Source organism: Lissotriton helveticus, chromosome 7 (genome assembly GCF_964261635.1).
Source record: "Lissotriton helveticus chromosome 7, aLisHel1.1, whole genome shotgun sequence".
Taxonomy (NCBI): domain Eukaryota; kingdom Metazoa; phylum Chordata; class Amphibia; order Caudata; family Salamandridae; genus Lissotriton; species Lissotriton helveticus.
The window spans coordinates 498479460-498493544 of NC_136068.1; the positions used below are offsets into that span (position 1 = coordinate 498479460).

At 43.3% G+C, this 14085-nt stretch overlaps 1 protein-coding gene across 1 annotated transcript in view; it reads right to left on the reverse strand.

The window, feature by feature from the left end:
- LOC144768676 (butyrophilin subfamily 2 member A2-like) overlaps positions 1-14085 on the reverse strand; it is a 341821-nt gene that overhangs the window by 180439 nt on the left and 147297 nt on the right. Inside the window, exon 4 of the mRNA XM_078652503.1 lies at positions 10491-10838. Coding sequence (XP_078508629.1) covers positions 10491-10838 — 348 coding nt within the window. The remainder of the gene's footprint in view (positions 1-10490; positions 10839-14085) is intronic.

Here is a 14085-nt window from a genome sequence, read left to right on the forward strand (position 1 = left end):
TGAGATCCCTGGTCCATGCTTCATATATTGATTTGGAATTTTATTCTCTCTTTTTGCTTAGGTCTATGTTTTTTACTTTGTTCACAAGCAATTATGTAAAGCAGTATTGCTGATTGTCTACGGCAGGCCCTACAAAATTGTTTGACAAATCTAACGCACGTCCGATAACTTTTGCCTTCTACCTCCCAATTACTGTCTCTCCCACTACCTCCTAACTCCGTCTGGCTACCGCTTCCTTCGTACCTATTTACATGACTCATATTCTCATGTCTCTGGCCTCTTTCTCTCATATCATCGTGTGACCACATTCCCTCTCTTTTTTCTTCTCCTCTGCCGAATCCTCCCCTTACCCTTTCCCAACACGTGTCCTTCCACTCCTCCCTTTCCACGTCTCTCCCTCCACAGCTTCAACACACTGCCCTCCCTTGACTTCTCACGTGACTATCCGATTTACCTCTCTTTCTTTGCCCAATACGCCTCCTCTCAATTTCCCTTCCCCCACCCAGCCACCCAGGACCTTTCTCTATCTAAACATGGTCCCAACAATACAGCCCCCAGGCAGGAGATACGTGCCTCTGTTCAAACCTTATGCACCTCATGCAACCTTCCCCCCTCTCCGCTCCTACTCTTTCCAGCTTCTGTCCTCTGTCCTCAGCCCTCACATGCCCTTGCCCTTTGTTCCCACCCTGTTTTTCTGTGAACCTTAGACAGACTTCCTTTCGTCTCTATGGTTGTCTCTTCCCTTATCCTCACTCCCTCTCGTCCCCTACCCCCCACTACTTTCTCTCGTCTTTCACTCCTCCCCTAATTGTATTGCGGATTGTTTTAGTTAATGTTTACTTGTTGATTTTCTTCTAGTATATTGTTGAACCACATTGTTGCACTTCCTGTCGTCTCTCCTATTGTCTCCTACCGCATCCTCCCTCTATTTATGTCTCTCCCTCCCTCCTCTCTCAATGTTTTGAGAATGAACTATTTTGTCTGATGCCCGATGGAGCTACTTGGTTTAGCTATAGGGGAGATGGGCCTTGGATTCCCTCCTTGGTCGTCACCTACCCAGTCGGTCTTTAGGCAGACTTCTTTTCGTCTCTCCTTATTGTCTCTTCCCTAGCTCCTATCCTCTCTCCCCTGAATCGCTCCCCTTGCCTGCTACTCTGCCTACCCCCTGTCCTTTGTGCCCTTTGACTAAGCACTCCTTCTCCCCTTGTTGGGGAAAGATCCAATATTTATACTCTGGAGTCTCAGCGAACCCGCTGAGTGAGTCCACTGCGCCAAGGGAGCCACTCACACTTGAGGTATGGTATGGTACCCCTTGCCAAAGCACTCCCTCTCCCCTTTTTGGGAAAGGATTCAGTATGTAGGCCTTGGAGTCTCAGAGACCTCTCTGAGAGAGTCCACTGCGTAAAGGGAGCCTCTCGCAATAGAGATAGGAAAGGGATACCACTTCCCCTGGGATCACAGCTTATTGGACTTTGGACATTGCCTTGACTCGTCTACCGGTTTGTGTCCCCGTCACCCTTCCCCTCTTCTCCCCATGCTGTGACTCTCACCCTCCCCTCCCCTCCTCTTTCCCACCTTCATTATCTTCTATTTCCCCTACTCCAACCCCCCCCGAATCTCTCACCTTGCCTTCTTTTCCACTTACGTATTTGTGCTTATTGTTTATCTCGACCTTACAAGTAACTATGTTGCCATTCTCTAAGAACTGTGTAACCTTTGTAACGATGTAACCTGTCACTATGATCTGATGTTCATGTAAAGCGCTCTGATACCTCCGGGTCTAGCCAGCGCTATATAAAACTTTTAAAAATAAAAAAATAAAAATAAAAATATTAGATAGATGTCAGTTTGTAGTAACTCTGTTACCCTGGCTGAAAATAACCCTGGACTATTCTTGAATCCCTGAGGGAGACGACAGAAGTGACGTTGTGTCCCCATAATTGAGAAAGTGGTCAAATACCTACTTTCATATGCAATGTTTTGACAGAAGAAACCTTTAAAAATATCTAAAGTTGTTTTTATATTTTTTACGCACAATGTTATTTATTAGTGCTGCACTGTGTGCATTTTGTACTGCAAATTTTTTGCAACAAGAGTTTAAATGTCTGTAATCCAATACTAGACGATATGTATTGTCTGGTTTGGAGACAGGAAACAAGCGATTGTTCATAGACGAGGTGCATGTTTCAATCACCCCTTGGTATTCAAGTTGATCTAAGATCTCCTTGACCTGTTTTTTAGCTTCTTGCTTAACTGGGTACTGCCTTTGTGCAGTTGGTTGAGTTTTCAATAGGATTTTATGGCGAGGAGAATCCTTTTCCCATCCTACATGATTTTTGTATAATGCAGGAGCTTGGGCTACTGCTCATTTCATGGCATAAGTATATTATAAATGAATTGGAAAATGATTGGAGAAGGCTGGCATGATGATTTTTTTCACCATGTCGGCACTCCCTGACAAATTCAGAAGGCCAGTCTTGTTCAGCTAGAAGAATGTCATAACCCTGAGAGAGCTTCTCCCAAAAGAGTGCTCTTATTTTTCTTGTTATGTCCCCCTCCATTCGGAGTGATACTTCATATAACTAATGTGGGACACTAACCCTGGTATCTGCAGTTTCAACTTCGATGTACTCATTCAAGTCCACTGTCTCCAGATAAGCCTTCAAGTTCTTGCGAGCTATGGTGACTTCTGCTGCGCTGTACAACATCGTTTGAGCCCATTCCCCGTTCTTGAGTTGTGTCCTCAAGCTCCTCGGCATGTCTGATTTTTAGACCTGTTACCTTGTTTTTGGTAAACTGAGTTTTCTTATTTTTCTGAACGTGTTGATCGTCTTTGGACTTCACGCGTTCTTCCTTTTGTTCTGACCGTCCTCTTCTTTCGGATTTCTGTGACGAAGTCTGAAAGGTACGAGAGGAACGTGTATCAGTATCTTGATATATATCTGGTTTTCTCAAATTATCCCTATTCCTGAGGTTATACCTCCTTTCAGAGGGCTCCTTTTGAGGAGACCTTCTTCTGGGTTGAGAACGCTTCTCTTTAGAAGTTTGTTTAGTGTTCTCCCACTTCTTTTTAGGAAGAGTAGGAGTGTTTTTAATAAAGACCTTTTCAGGACTTTCTGTCAGTTGGGGTTTAACTGGTTTACCACCCAAACTGTCTCTACCTAGTTCTTCATAGGATTTTTTAATTATTCTGGCTAATTCTTGATGTTGCTCAATTACATCAAATTCTCTTAACTTTTGGCGGATCACCACAGATGCTGCTTCACCTTTAATATTAGCTAATATTATTGTTGAGACCTGTTTGAAATCTTTTAGTAATTTCATACCCAGATTTAAAGCAGACTCTGGCCCGTAATCATTTTGAATCTGTTTCAGGACGTCTGGTATTACCGCCATTGTCGGAACACCATGTGTTTTGGTGTAGATTGCAGCAAAGACTGTACCCCAAGTTTCACAGTCCTCCAGGTGTGGTGTGATTCCCATTGGTAAACAGATTGTTAAAATTATGTGTTTCTCATGAAGGGTAGTATCAGGAAATACTGCCTCGATTTGAGTAATTTTTTGAGCTATCCAGAATGGAATTTGTTCCCATTTTGGGGTAATTTACCAATGGCTGAGTGTAAAGTCTGTGGTGTAATTTTATTTGTGTGCCCCTGGTAAGGGGTGTGTTGTGGAATCCTTATTGCTGTTTGGACAGTAAAAGTCTGCATGACATATTGGAACAATTGTCTGTAGATTTTGATTAGTTCTTTTAGGTGAACTAATAGTTCCTCATCCAACATTTCTTCAATGGCCGGTTGCGGTGTTGTCGCCGCTAATCGACATTGTTTTAATGAAAGTTTGCAGAGCAAGTTTCAAGGAAACAAAGATAAGGTGCACAATATTTTGGAACACTGTATCCTTCAGTGTTGAATAAACCAAAAAATGAATACATAGGATTTTTCGTCCTACTCAGCTATGGCGGATATTATCCTTTCACCCACTGTAGACGTCGATTGGAGTATTTTACAGGAAAAAAGGGGTCTCTGAGAAAAGCACGACTGAGTTACTTTAGTATCTAGAGTTAAATTAGTGCCTTACCAAACGTTAGGTGCCATGTAGTGTAGTTCCTATATTCTCAATAGGCTCTGCGCAATGGAATAATATATCCTATAGATTTGACGTAGGATTGAGGTCAACTAGGTCTCTATCGAATATACTAAACTTAATAGTGAGTGGCAGCTAGCTCAGAGGTCACTAGAAACTTTCTTGAATTCACAAGAAGGGATTAGTTTCTGACAACCGCTTAAACATGACAACTTTGTTTCCCAAGAATAAGAATATATCTCTCAGTGTCGCGGAAACAATAGATAAGTATTTCACTCAGTCAATCGTGCATGCTTCGTTTCTACAGAGTTGCAGAGAAATAGAGAGACTACGTTTTCAATAAAAAGGTTTATTGAACAGTCTTCTTTAACGTGCAAGAGAAGTGAACTGCTACAATCGTTAGGCAGACTGTAAAGTATAATGCGTACAGCGTAAACAGTAATATGAAATAATACTGTAAGAGCATTGTATGGTTTCTAAGCCATATAAAAATACATACATAAATACACAGGCTAAAATACTCAACTGGTGCTTCTAAAATACGCCTATCCAATGTACCTAACCTAAGTCTAGTACGTGGGAAGAAGTAAGTATTGTGTAGCATAGGTTTTAGTTTTCTTTGCTAAGAAGCTACCAAAGGTTTCTCTAGGTTCTAATCAGCTCCATACCTTAGTTAGAATTAAGGATGTCTGGTATCTCAGTCATGGGACTCGATTTCTCAACACCCCGCAAGGGGAGCTTGGAAACACTGGAGATGGATTCTCGGCAGGAGAAGGGCAGCTTCCTGATCAGTGCGTCAGCTGGAGAGTCAGCTTCCTATGGCACTTGCTGTAGCGAGCTCCGTCGGGCAAGTAGATAGTTGAACTGCTCCAAACCACCGTAGTTTGCTATAGCAAGTGAAGGTATATTTATACCTTGAAAGTGTTTAGGAATGCCACAGTTTGACGTAAAGTCGGGCATATGAACATCAGGAAAGAACCCCTAGGGAATAGTTGTTCTTTGTAAAGTAACTGAGTTCTTGGAGAAATCAATATTCAAGCAAGGGGAAGTCCCTGACTGCTTAAGCTGGTTTTCCAAGAAATTGTTGTGATGTTTGGTATGGGTGGAAGTAGCCATGCCTGTATTTGGGTAGCATGAGCAATGACTAAATAAGGGTTTGGTTTCTATGCCTATATAAGGGCAATGTGAATTGTACCCATATAAGGGCATGAATCGGGAAAATTCACTTGGAGTCTAAAACGCCACACAACAGATGGAGTCGATACCCATGCACACTTAATTTGTAAAAGTAAGAGTGATAGTGCCCAAAGTTCTGTTCAGTAGCTCATGGCCAGTGCAATTAAACGTTAGTGCGATGAATACCAAGGCTGGTAATCCTAAAACCACCTCATGCCTCTTTATTTCACTACTAGACACTCCCTGCCTCCCCTATGTCACTCTTGCAGGTTCCCGTTATCTCCCTTTGTGACTGTTTGCCATCTTTCCCTTCCCCTGTCTTTCCGATCAGTGTTTTTCCCTCTCTTGCATTCAATAAATATCTGATGCAGAAAAATAAGTGCTGGTCCCCAAAAATAATGCTGGTGGCTCAAATGAATCCCGCCCTTCCACTTCAGTTTCCGGTCTCCACATGAATGGATTAGTTGTTTTCAGGTCAGTTCTCTGGGGCATGTGTGGCTCAAGGGCAAGTAGATAGCCATTGTAACAAGTACTGCCTTTGTCCTTTAAAGCACAAGAAAACGGCCCTACTTCACACTCAGTAAATTACGAAGTTCCTACTCTCTTTGACCTTCATGGGAAAGGTCAAACAGTTAAGGCTTTGTCTTGGATGGTGGTGTGTGGTAGAATATCAATTAAGCTAGCACATATTTCACCTACAATAAATAAAATGCCCATGCATTGTTATTTATATTAAGGAAATATGGTCTGTTAGCGATTGTAGTGAATCTGTAATTAATCTGCCCCTCGCAGAATATGCAGATAATGAAACAGGGATAGAGATGCAACTATACTTTAAGGTTACAGCCAAGTGGAGCATCTGCTTCTGTTCATTGCACTCACATTGTTCAATACCTGACTCAGTTATTTGCAGGGGATACACACTACTATTGGTGGGTCATGGGCTGTAATAGCACTACACTGTACTACATTAATCGGTCAATAGCCTCTTGAGATACTTGAGAAGAACCAGGGTGTGATAAAGCCCAGGGAATCCCATGACCCAATGGTGACATTTGACAAGGGTGTATTTCCTAGGCATCTTGGCAGGTGGTGGCATAAAAGCCCTCCCGCCTCAATAGGCATCACTCAAAGAACAGGGATCTCAGAGACAATGCAGGGTTGCAAGCATGCAGGCCTCATGCAAACGGATTTAACAAAGTAAACGGTAGGGCACAAGCACTTGTTACCCATACAACATCGGAGCTGCACCAATGGCAGCAGAAGTGTCTGGAAGGTTTGTGAACAAATTATTACTGTTATACCATTGCAGAGTGCGTGGAGTGCTGGCCTTCATCAATATTGGATATTTCCATTGAACATCCGCTTGTGACCACTGATTGGTGAGGCACTGATGAAGTGTGAGCATTTGCTATACATGTTGCCACCATACCCAAGTGCTTTATTACCAAACTTACAGTTCTGGCACGTGTGGTGTGAAAAAAGGGGCAGCTGCTGAAATGCCATCAGCCTCTCCTGATTGGGGTGTATCAATCAAAGTAAGCTTTATTCAAAATCACAAAGTGAGTCATAAAAGCTACATATTACATCCATGACAATACTTTAAAATGACCAAAATACAGTTTAAAACAAAAGACAAAATTCTTCCGTATAAAAGCAAGAAAGCACAAAATATTAAAAAGACTTACATTGCAGCACAATCATGAGTTTACCATTTACAACTGCTTCCTGTAGTTGATGACAGCCAGCAAAAAGTGTGACATTACTGAACAGATAAAAATGTTTGATAGCATTTGCAGATAAATATACGCCAGGCGACAATGTCTGAAACCCAACTCTAATAACAGGGGTTTAATGAGTTTCTGTCTCAACCCTAAGAAGTGTTTACAGAAAAGCACGGTGTGCATGGTGTTCTGAGGTGAAATGTCATCACACATGCAATTCCCCAGGTCAGGTGACCAGTTATTAGCGGTAGAAAAGCTAATTAAATGGTGGAAGATATCCAGGCGGAAACAGGTGAGCACAAACCTATGACGAGGATTATAGACGTTGGCTAGGTATGGTTGCATGTGAAAACTAGTCAAGATCATTTTATTCCTCAGCACGGTTGGTTTACAGATTTTGGATGCTAATCTGATTTCTTCCAATAATGAGAGGCATTTCAGTTTCAAGGCTTTTCTCTGCACATTGGCCAGGCTCTCGGGGAGAGTAAAATATTTATAATGGCCGCAGTTTATCAGAAAATTGTGAACATATTTGAGCCATGGGATGTTAAAAGCATTTGGGAATATTTGGCAGTCGGAGATTATGGCTCGATTTAAAGTTGTATGCTCAGATGATCATATTTTGTGTCATAATAGCACTGGCTGGATTCTAATCAAGTCTACTATGTAGGGGGTGCCTAGTTCGGAATGACACACATTAGTTGGGCTACTTTTCGGGAGAGCAAGTAGAGACCTGAGAAAGACATTTTCTTCAAGCTATAATACATCAATCTTTCCGTGCCCCCATAGCTCAGCCCTGTAAATGGCAGAGGATCTACACTTAGCATAGTAAATTTTCATCATCTCCTTTGGGTGTTTAAAGCCAAGCTGTCTGGCAAAACTTGATAGGGCCATTGTAGTTTTCATAAAATGGAGTTGCCTTGATTTAATTGCCCTTTGCCAATACCCTGATTGATTAAAAACAATGCCCAAATGTGTAAAAGACTCTGAAAACTGAATGGTGGAACCCTCAATAAAAATGTCACGGCAGCGAGTGGCCTTCTTCCCGATCTTCATTGCGAAGATTTTACCTATGTTGATTTTTAGCCCAAGGTTTCGCATGTACTGAGCAAATTCATCCACAAGACACTGCAGGGCAATGGGTGTGCGGGCCATTAACACCGCATTGTCGGCGTAAAATAATGCTGGTATAGGCCGATGTTCCACCTGGGAAGATCCACATATTTACTTGCCTGTGTCTCGCCTACGCTGTTAATATAGAGGTTAAATAAGAAGGGGGCCATTACGCATCCCTGGCGCACCCCTCTTCCTATTTAAAATAGCTCAGTACAAGTGCTATTGAGGCCATAACGTACTCTGCCTTGGGGGTACAAATCTCAAAGGAAGTTCACAATTGTGGCATCCACGCCCATATTGGCCATGTTTGCCCATAACTTATTGTGAGCTACCAAATCAAAAGCAGAAGATGATGCAATAAAAACTAAAAACAGATTGCCACCTTTCATGTGCACATATTTGCCAATTAATAAATCTAAATTTATTGCCTGCTCTATGGTTCCCAGCCCAGCCCTAAACCCGTACTGGAGGTCAGAGAGGATATTATTTGTTTCCGCCCAATCCTCTAAGCGTCCTAAAAGCATGCAGCCAGCAACCTTAACCAGGCAGTCCAAAAGACAAATGTGCCTTTATTGCGCTGGGGTGTACTGTCCCTGTGAGAACTGATCTCAGGAAGAGCTAATTCTGCTGAGGTTGAAGATAAGACTTCTTGGCATTTACTGTGAACACTTGGCTGTATAAGCCTGGGCTGACCGTGTGTGTGTGCTAGACATCGCTGTCTGCTGCTCTTGATTAACCAGTTATTGAGGTAGAAAATACATGGATGCCAGCTCAGCGTAGATGAGCAGCCACCACTTCCAAACACTTTGTGAAACCCCTTGGGGCCATGGTGACCCCACAGGGTAGCTCTGTGAACGGATAATGCTGTCCATTTACCATAAACCAATGGTACTTGCGATGAGCAGGGTTGATTAGGATGTAGGAATACGCATCTCTGAGATCTGAGGCTTTCATGAAGCCCCCCCATTCGAAGTAATGGGATGACATCCAGTGGAATGGCCATATGGACATTTTCACCCAAGATTTATCAATTGAGTAGCCGTAGATCTAGAATGGGGAGGAGCGAACCATCCTACTTTAGAATCAAGAAGTATAGTGAGTAAACTCCCTGTCCTCGCTGATGCAGGGGTATTGGCTGCATGGCACCGTTCTGGAGCAATGCTAAGATCTCTTCTTGCAAGAGTTTCAGATAGTCTTGACGGAGGCTGTGGTGTCGGGCTGGTATGTTGGGTGGGTTGATGTGGAATTCTAGACAGTTGCCCTGCAGTACTGGACCTACTGATCTCAAGTGGTTTCCATCCAGCGGTGGTGGAAATCTGATATACTCCATCGACGAATGTTGGATGACTGATGGGAATGGATGGAAAGTCAGTGTTTAGGAGCAGGGGCTCCATTGCCGGAGCCAATTCTTCGCCTGCCCTTACCATGTTACACCTAGATCCTCCCCTTGAGTAACCCCCGCTCCTGTGGGAATCGAGAAATGGCTACTGCTGTCATTCATACTACTGTGCCTGGGTTGATGGTGTTGCCTTGTTGCCCCCTACGACCTGTGGCCTACGAAACGATCCTCTTAGCTCAAGGCCTGACGTCATTCTTCTCCGTTTGATTCGGATCGGGTTCCGTCTACCAGGGAACCAAAAGTATTGCTCTGCAATTGTGGGTGACAAAATTTGCGAACAGCTAAGCCAGAGAAAGGCATTGGGAGCCGGGCGACCTCTGAGTCATTAGAAAACATATCCAAATCCCACAGCGTAAAAAAAATAAAAAAAAATCTAAGGGTTTAGTAGATGCTTAAACACATTGGAATACTGAGGGCGGAATCATACAACACAGTGGGACTTGAAACTTCTTTGAAGGAAAAGCGTCTGTAACATCTGAGCCCAACACTAGACGGCAGGAGTGTGCAAAGCATGTGAATCTACAGCCATGCATGCTATGAACTTGAAGTTCTTATTTTGCCTACATAGATCAGTTACAACCGTTGGCCTTTTCGTGCTGCACACCCAGGTCCACCTAAAAAGGAACTGAAGCATCACGCCCCTACATATGTTGTTAAAAGGTCCCTCGGTGCAAGGAAGGCCAGCTTGGTACAGTTAATTGGAGTCGCTTCTTCACCTCTAGAGGTGAACACACCATCTTAGGGTATGGTATGTCTGCCCCTTTGAGCAGAGCATACTTGTATTTTTCCGTCTTGTCAAGCCTCTCTTTAGTTTAAGCCCTGAACAAACACCTAGCTCTTCCCGCAGCAGTCACCTGTATGCAACCTTTAGTAATCCAATGTAATATCCCGAAAAGAAACTAAGCTCTTGTGGGTGGAAAAATACATGTTAAAATACACAAATGCAACAAATACGATTAAAAAAACTGAGGGAAAGGTAGGCGGCTGACCTGTAACTCTCAGTTCAAACTCTGCACTTTCAAAGTAGGTGTCTGTTTCAAGGAAGCAACGGTATGTGCCCTCATCCTCAAGGGAGACATTGAGGAGCTTCAGGGCCACATCTCCGCGAGTGATGTTTTCTTTCATAAGCTCCATCCTTCCCAAGTATCGCGGGAGTTCACATGTCGGCTGCACCTTGCCCCTCTCGTACAGGTTGATGATGAAGGGATAGTTGGCCTGGATTCGGAACCATCGCACCTCCCTCAGCTCAGCAGGGATAGAGGTGTGGCAGCCAAGGATGACGTCTTTTCCCACCTCTGCAATGGCAGGCTGCTCTGGTCCAATGACGGTGAACCTGGCTGATAAGCAAACAACACAGTCAGAGAAAGACTGGAGATTTAGGATTATTATAGGAGATGTACTGTGATTTCAGGAACTGTAGAAGCACATATTACGGAAGCAAGAGTGTGAGCTTATTGGAGCACGACAAAAACGACATTTGATCTCTGCAGGTTTTTTCACAAAACATTTTCCCTCTGAAGGAACTGATGGGTTTAATGGGGGATGCTGATTGGCTGAGCATAAAATGAAATGTAGACAAATCATGCTGTACGGTAATGATCAGAAACCCATTTCCAATACATTAATTGTACCCAATTGTGTTCCCAAGTTTTATTAAATATTTTTAATCTGTCTTTTTTAACTATTTTTATGTATAAATAAACTGTGCATTTTGAACTGATCGTTTTTTCATAATTTTGTAGCTTATGCATTGTCTTAGTTTTTACGCTTGAATATTTGTTGGTTATTTTGTCTTAGATGAGTTGATGTCTTTTTACTTAATGTGCCCAAAGGGAATTTCTATTTGACATAAAGTCTATTGTTGGTACCCTATCCCTTTGGTATTGGGTCCCTCTCTCTTTTATTAGAGATTAATTTGAATGTGGCCGTAGAATAAATTGATTTAGCACCATGCAGTGTTAGTAACAGCGTTTTTTTAATGTGCCTCCTTAGCTGTCTCGTTGTGTGTGCACGGGGCCTCAAACCAGCCCTCGCAGGCACGGAATCACGCCGGCCACTGCTTAGAGCTGAGGACGCACAAACAAAGAAGGACCTGCAAATACGGGCCAGCTAACAAGCCACATACAAAGAACGCTCTTACTAACACTGCATGCAGAACCAGACAAACACCTTCCAAAAACATTACAAACTGAAGGGGCACGGTCACATTAACATCAAAGACAGCGCACTTGCACACACAAAAGCTTAAAAACTTAAAGCTGAGGACGCACACAGAACTAAGGAGATGCAAATACGGGACAGCTAAGGAGGCACATATAAAAAACGCTGTTACTAACACTGCATGGTGCTAAATCAATTTATTCTACGGCCACATTCAAATTAAACCAAAAATGTTGTATACCGTGAAATCTTACAATAAATTACAATTTAGCATTACAAACATTACACACATAACATTTCATCCCCGGACAACGTTGGGACTGGCTGCTAGTTATATCATAAAAGAATACATTAGAAACAGGGAAAAACAACAGCAGAACATGTTTTAAAACTGTTTTAATGCTTAGCAGTCAGCACAAACTCTCATATAGGACTGAAAGCATATACAGCTCCCAGGCTGCTCTACATAAACATAGCCTAAAAAGGCTGAAAAGCTAACTCATAGCAACATAGAGATAAACTGGCACCGTGCCTTTAAGGCAGTCATGACCCCCAGCTTCCCATCATGCTTCAGGGGTGACAGTTAGGTCAGTTGTTCTTTGCGGTGACTCGAAAAGGCATAACACAAAGGGCCTGATTCTGATGCGGTTAGGAAAGCATTCCCACCTAGGGCCTGATTTTGATGCGGTTAGGAAGGCCTCCTAACAGCATTTGCTCCTTCTAAATCGGATCGGGAACGTGTCTTTCCAACCGAGGGCCCAATTATGATGCGGTTAGGAACATATGCCCCCGTTGAAGTCAATGGGAGTCCAATCAAATCGTATCAGAAAGCATCCGGATGCATCGTACTCCGTCGGTCGGACTCTCCCGATCCGAGTGGGTCGGAAAACATTTCCAAACCGATTCGGTCGGGAAGCTTTCCAACCCGCATCAGAATCAGGCCCTAAGAGTTGACATTACCTTCTTCTTAAAAATACAGTGATCCTTTGCCCAGGGAGGAGGGAGGGTTGCTTATGACTTTGATGATGATACCCATGGAAGAGAACTAGGATTACAGGTAAGTAACTAATCCTTCTCTTCAGGGGATCCTCATCAATAGTCATAAGCACTAGAATAGAATAGCGAGCCTCAGCTCATCCCCCTGCGGGCAAAGGAAACAGAACAGTAAATTAACCAACCAGCGCAGATTACTAAGCCTGGATAGATACATTACTATCCAAATAGATTCTTCAAGGAGGCCTGACCCACTTGAGTATCCGCCCTGGAATCGGATTCTAGTCAATAATGCCTTGTGAAAGTATGAACTGATCTCCAGGTTGCTGCCTTGCAAATTTGTGACATGGGAACATCATGCAAGAAAGCCACTGTAGCCGCCTTTCCCCAAGTGGAATGTGCTTTAGGAGACAACAAAAGGGGTTTATGTGCCAACTGATAGGCCAATTTTATACAGGACACTATCCATCTTGAAATGGATCTTTTGGAGGCTGGAAAACCTGTTCTCATGGCACCATAATTCAGAAAAAATTTATCTGATTTCCTTATGCTCTTTGTACCCTTCAAATAGAATTTGAGCACTCTTTTAAGGTCCAAAGAGTGGAGTGACCTCTCCGCAGGAGTTGCGGGATTGGGAAAAAAGGACGGTAGGGAGATTGACTGGTTAATATGGAAATCAGATATAACCTTTGGCAAAAAAGCAGGGTGAGACCGTAACACTTCCCTGTTGTGGTGAAACACAGTATATGGTTCTTTTGCACACACCGCTTGGATTTCACTTACTCTTCGCGCTGATGTTATTCCTACCACGTCAGGTGCTGCAATGTGGCTTTATGAATAGGCTCTACAGGAGGACCCATGAATCTAGACAGCACCAGATTCAATTCCCAAGGAAGAGAAGGAGTTCGAACCGGGGATACACTTTCTTCAACCCCTGTAGGAAATCCTTGACTACCTGCATTTGGAAAAAAGAAGGTTGGTTGGGTGATTTTCTGTATGCCGTAATGGCTGATAAATGAACCCTGATCGAGGCATATTTCAAACCCGCTTTAGCCAAATAAAGTAGGTAAGGAAGAATCACATCCTCCTGCCCCTTTGTAGGGTCAAAATGATTCGCAACACACCATAGGTAGAATCTTTTCCACTTAAACGAGCACAACGCTCTTGTGGAAGGCCTCTTAGCCTCTTTCAGAATGTGCATGGAGTCCTCGGCAGATTCAAGTGTCCATATTGTAGGACCTCAGGAGCCATGCTGCTAAGTTCAGCGAAGGAAGTTTGGGATGGAGAATCTTCCCGTCCATCTTGGTCAGCAGGTCCGCTCTGTAAGGTAGTCTCCTGTGGGGAAGTACCGACATCTGCAGAAGGTCCGGGTACCACCACTGACGTGGCCAGTCCGGAGCTATCAGAATCATCTTCATGTTGGATCTGATG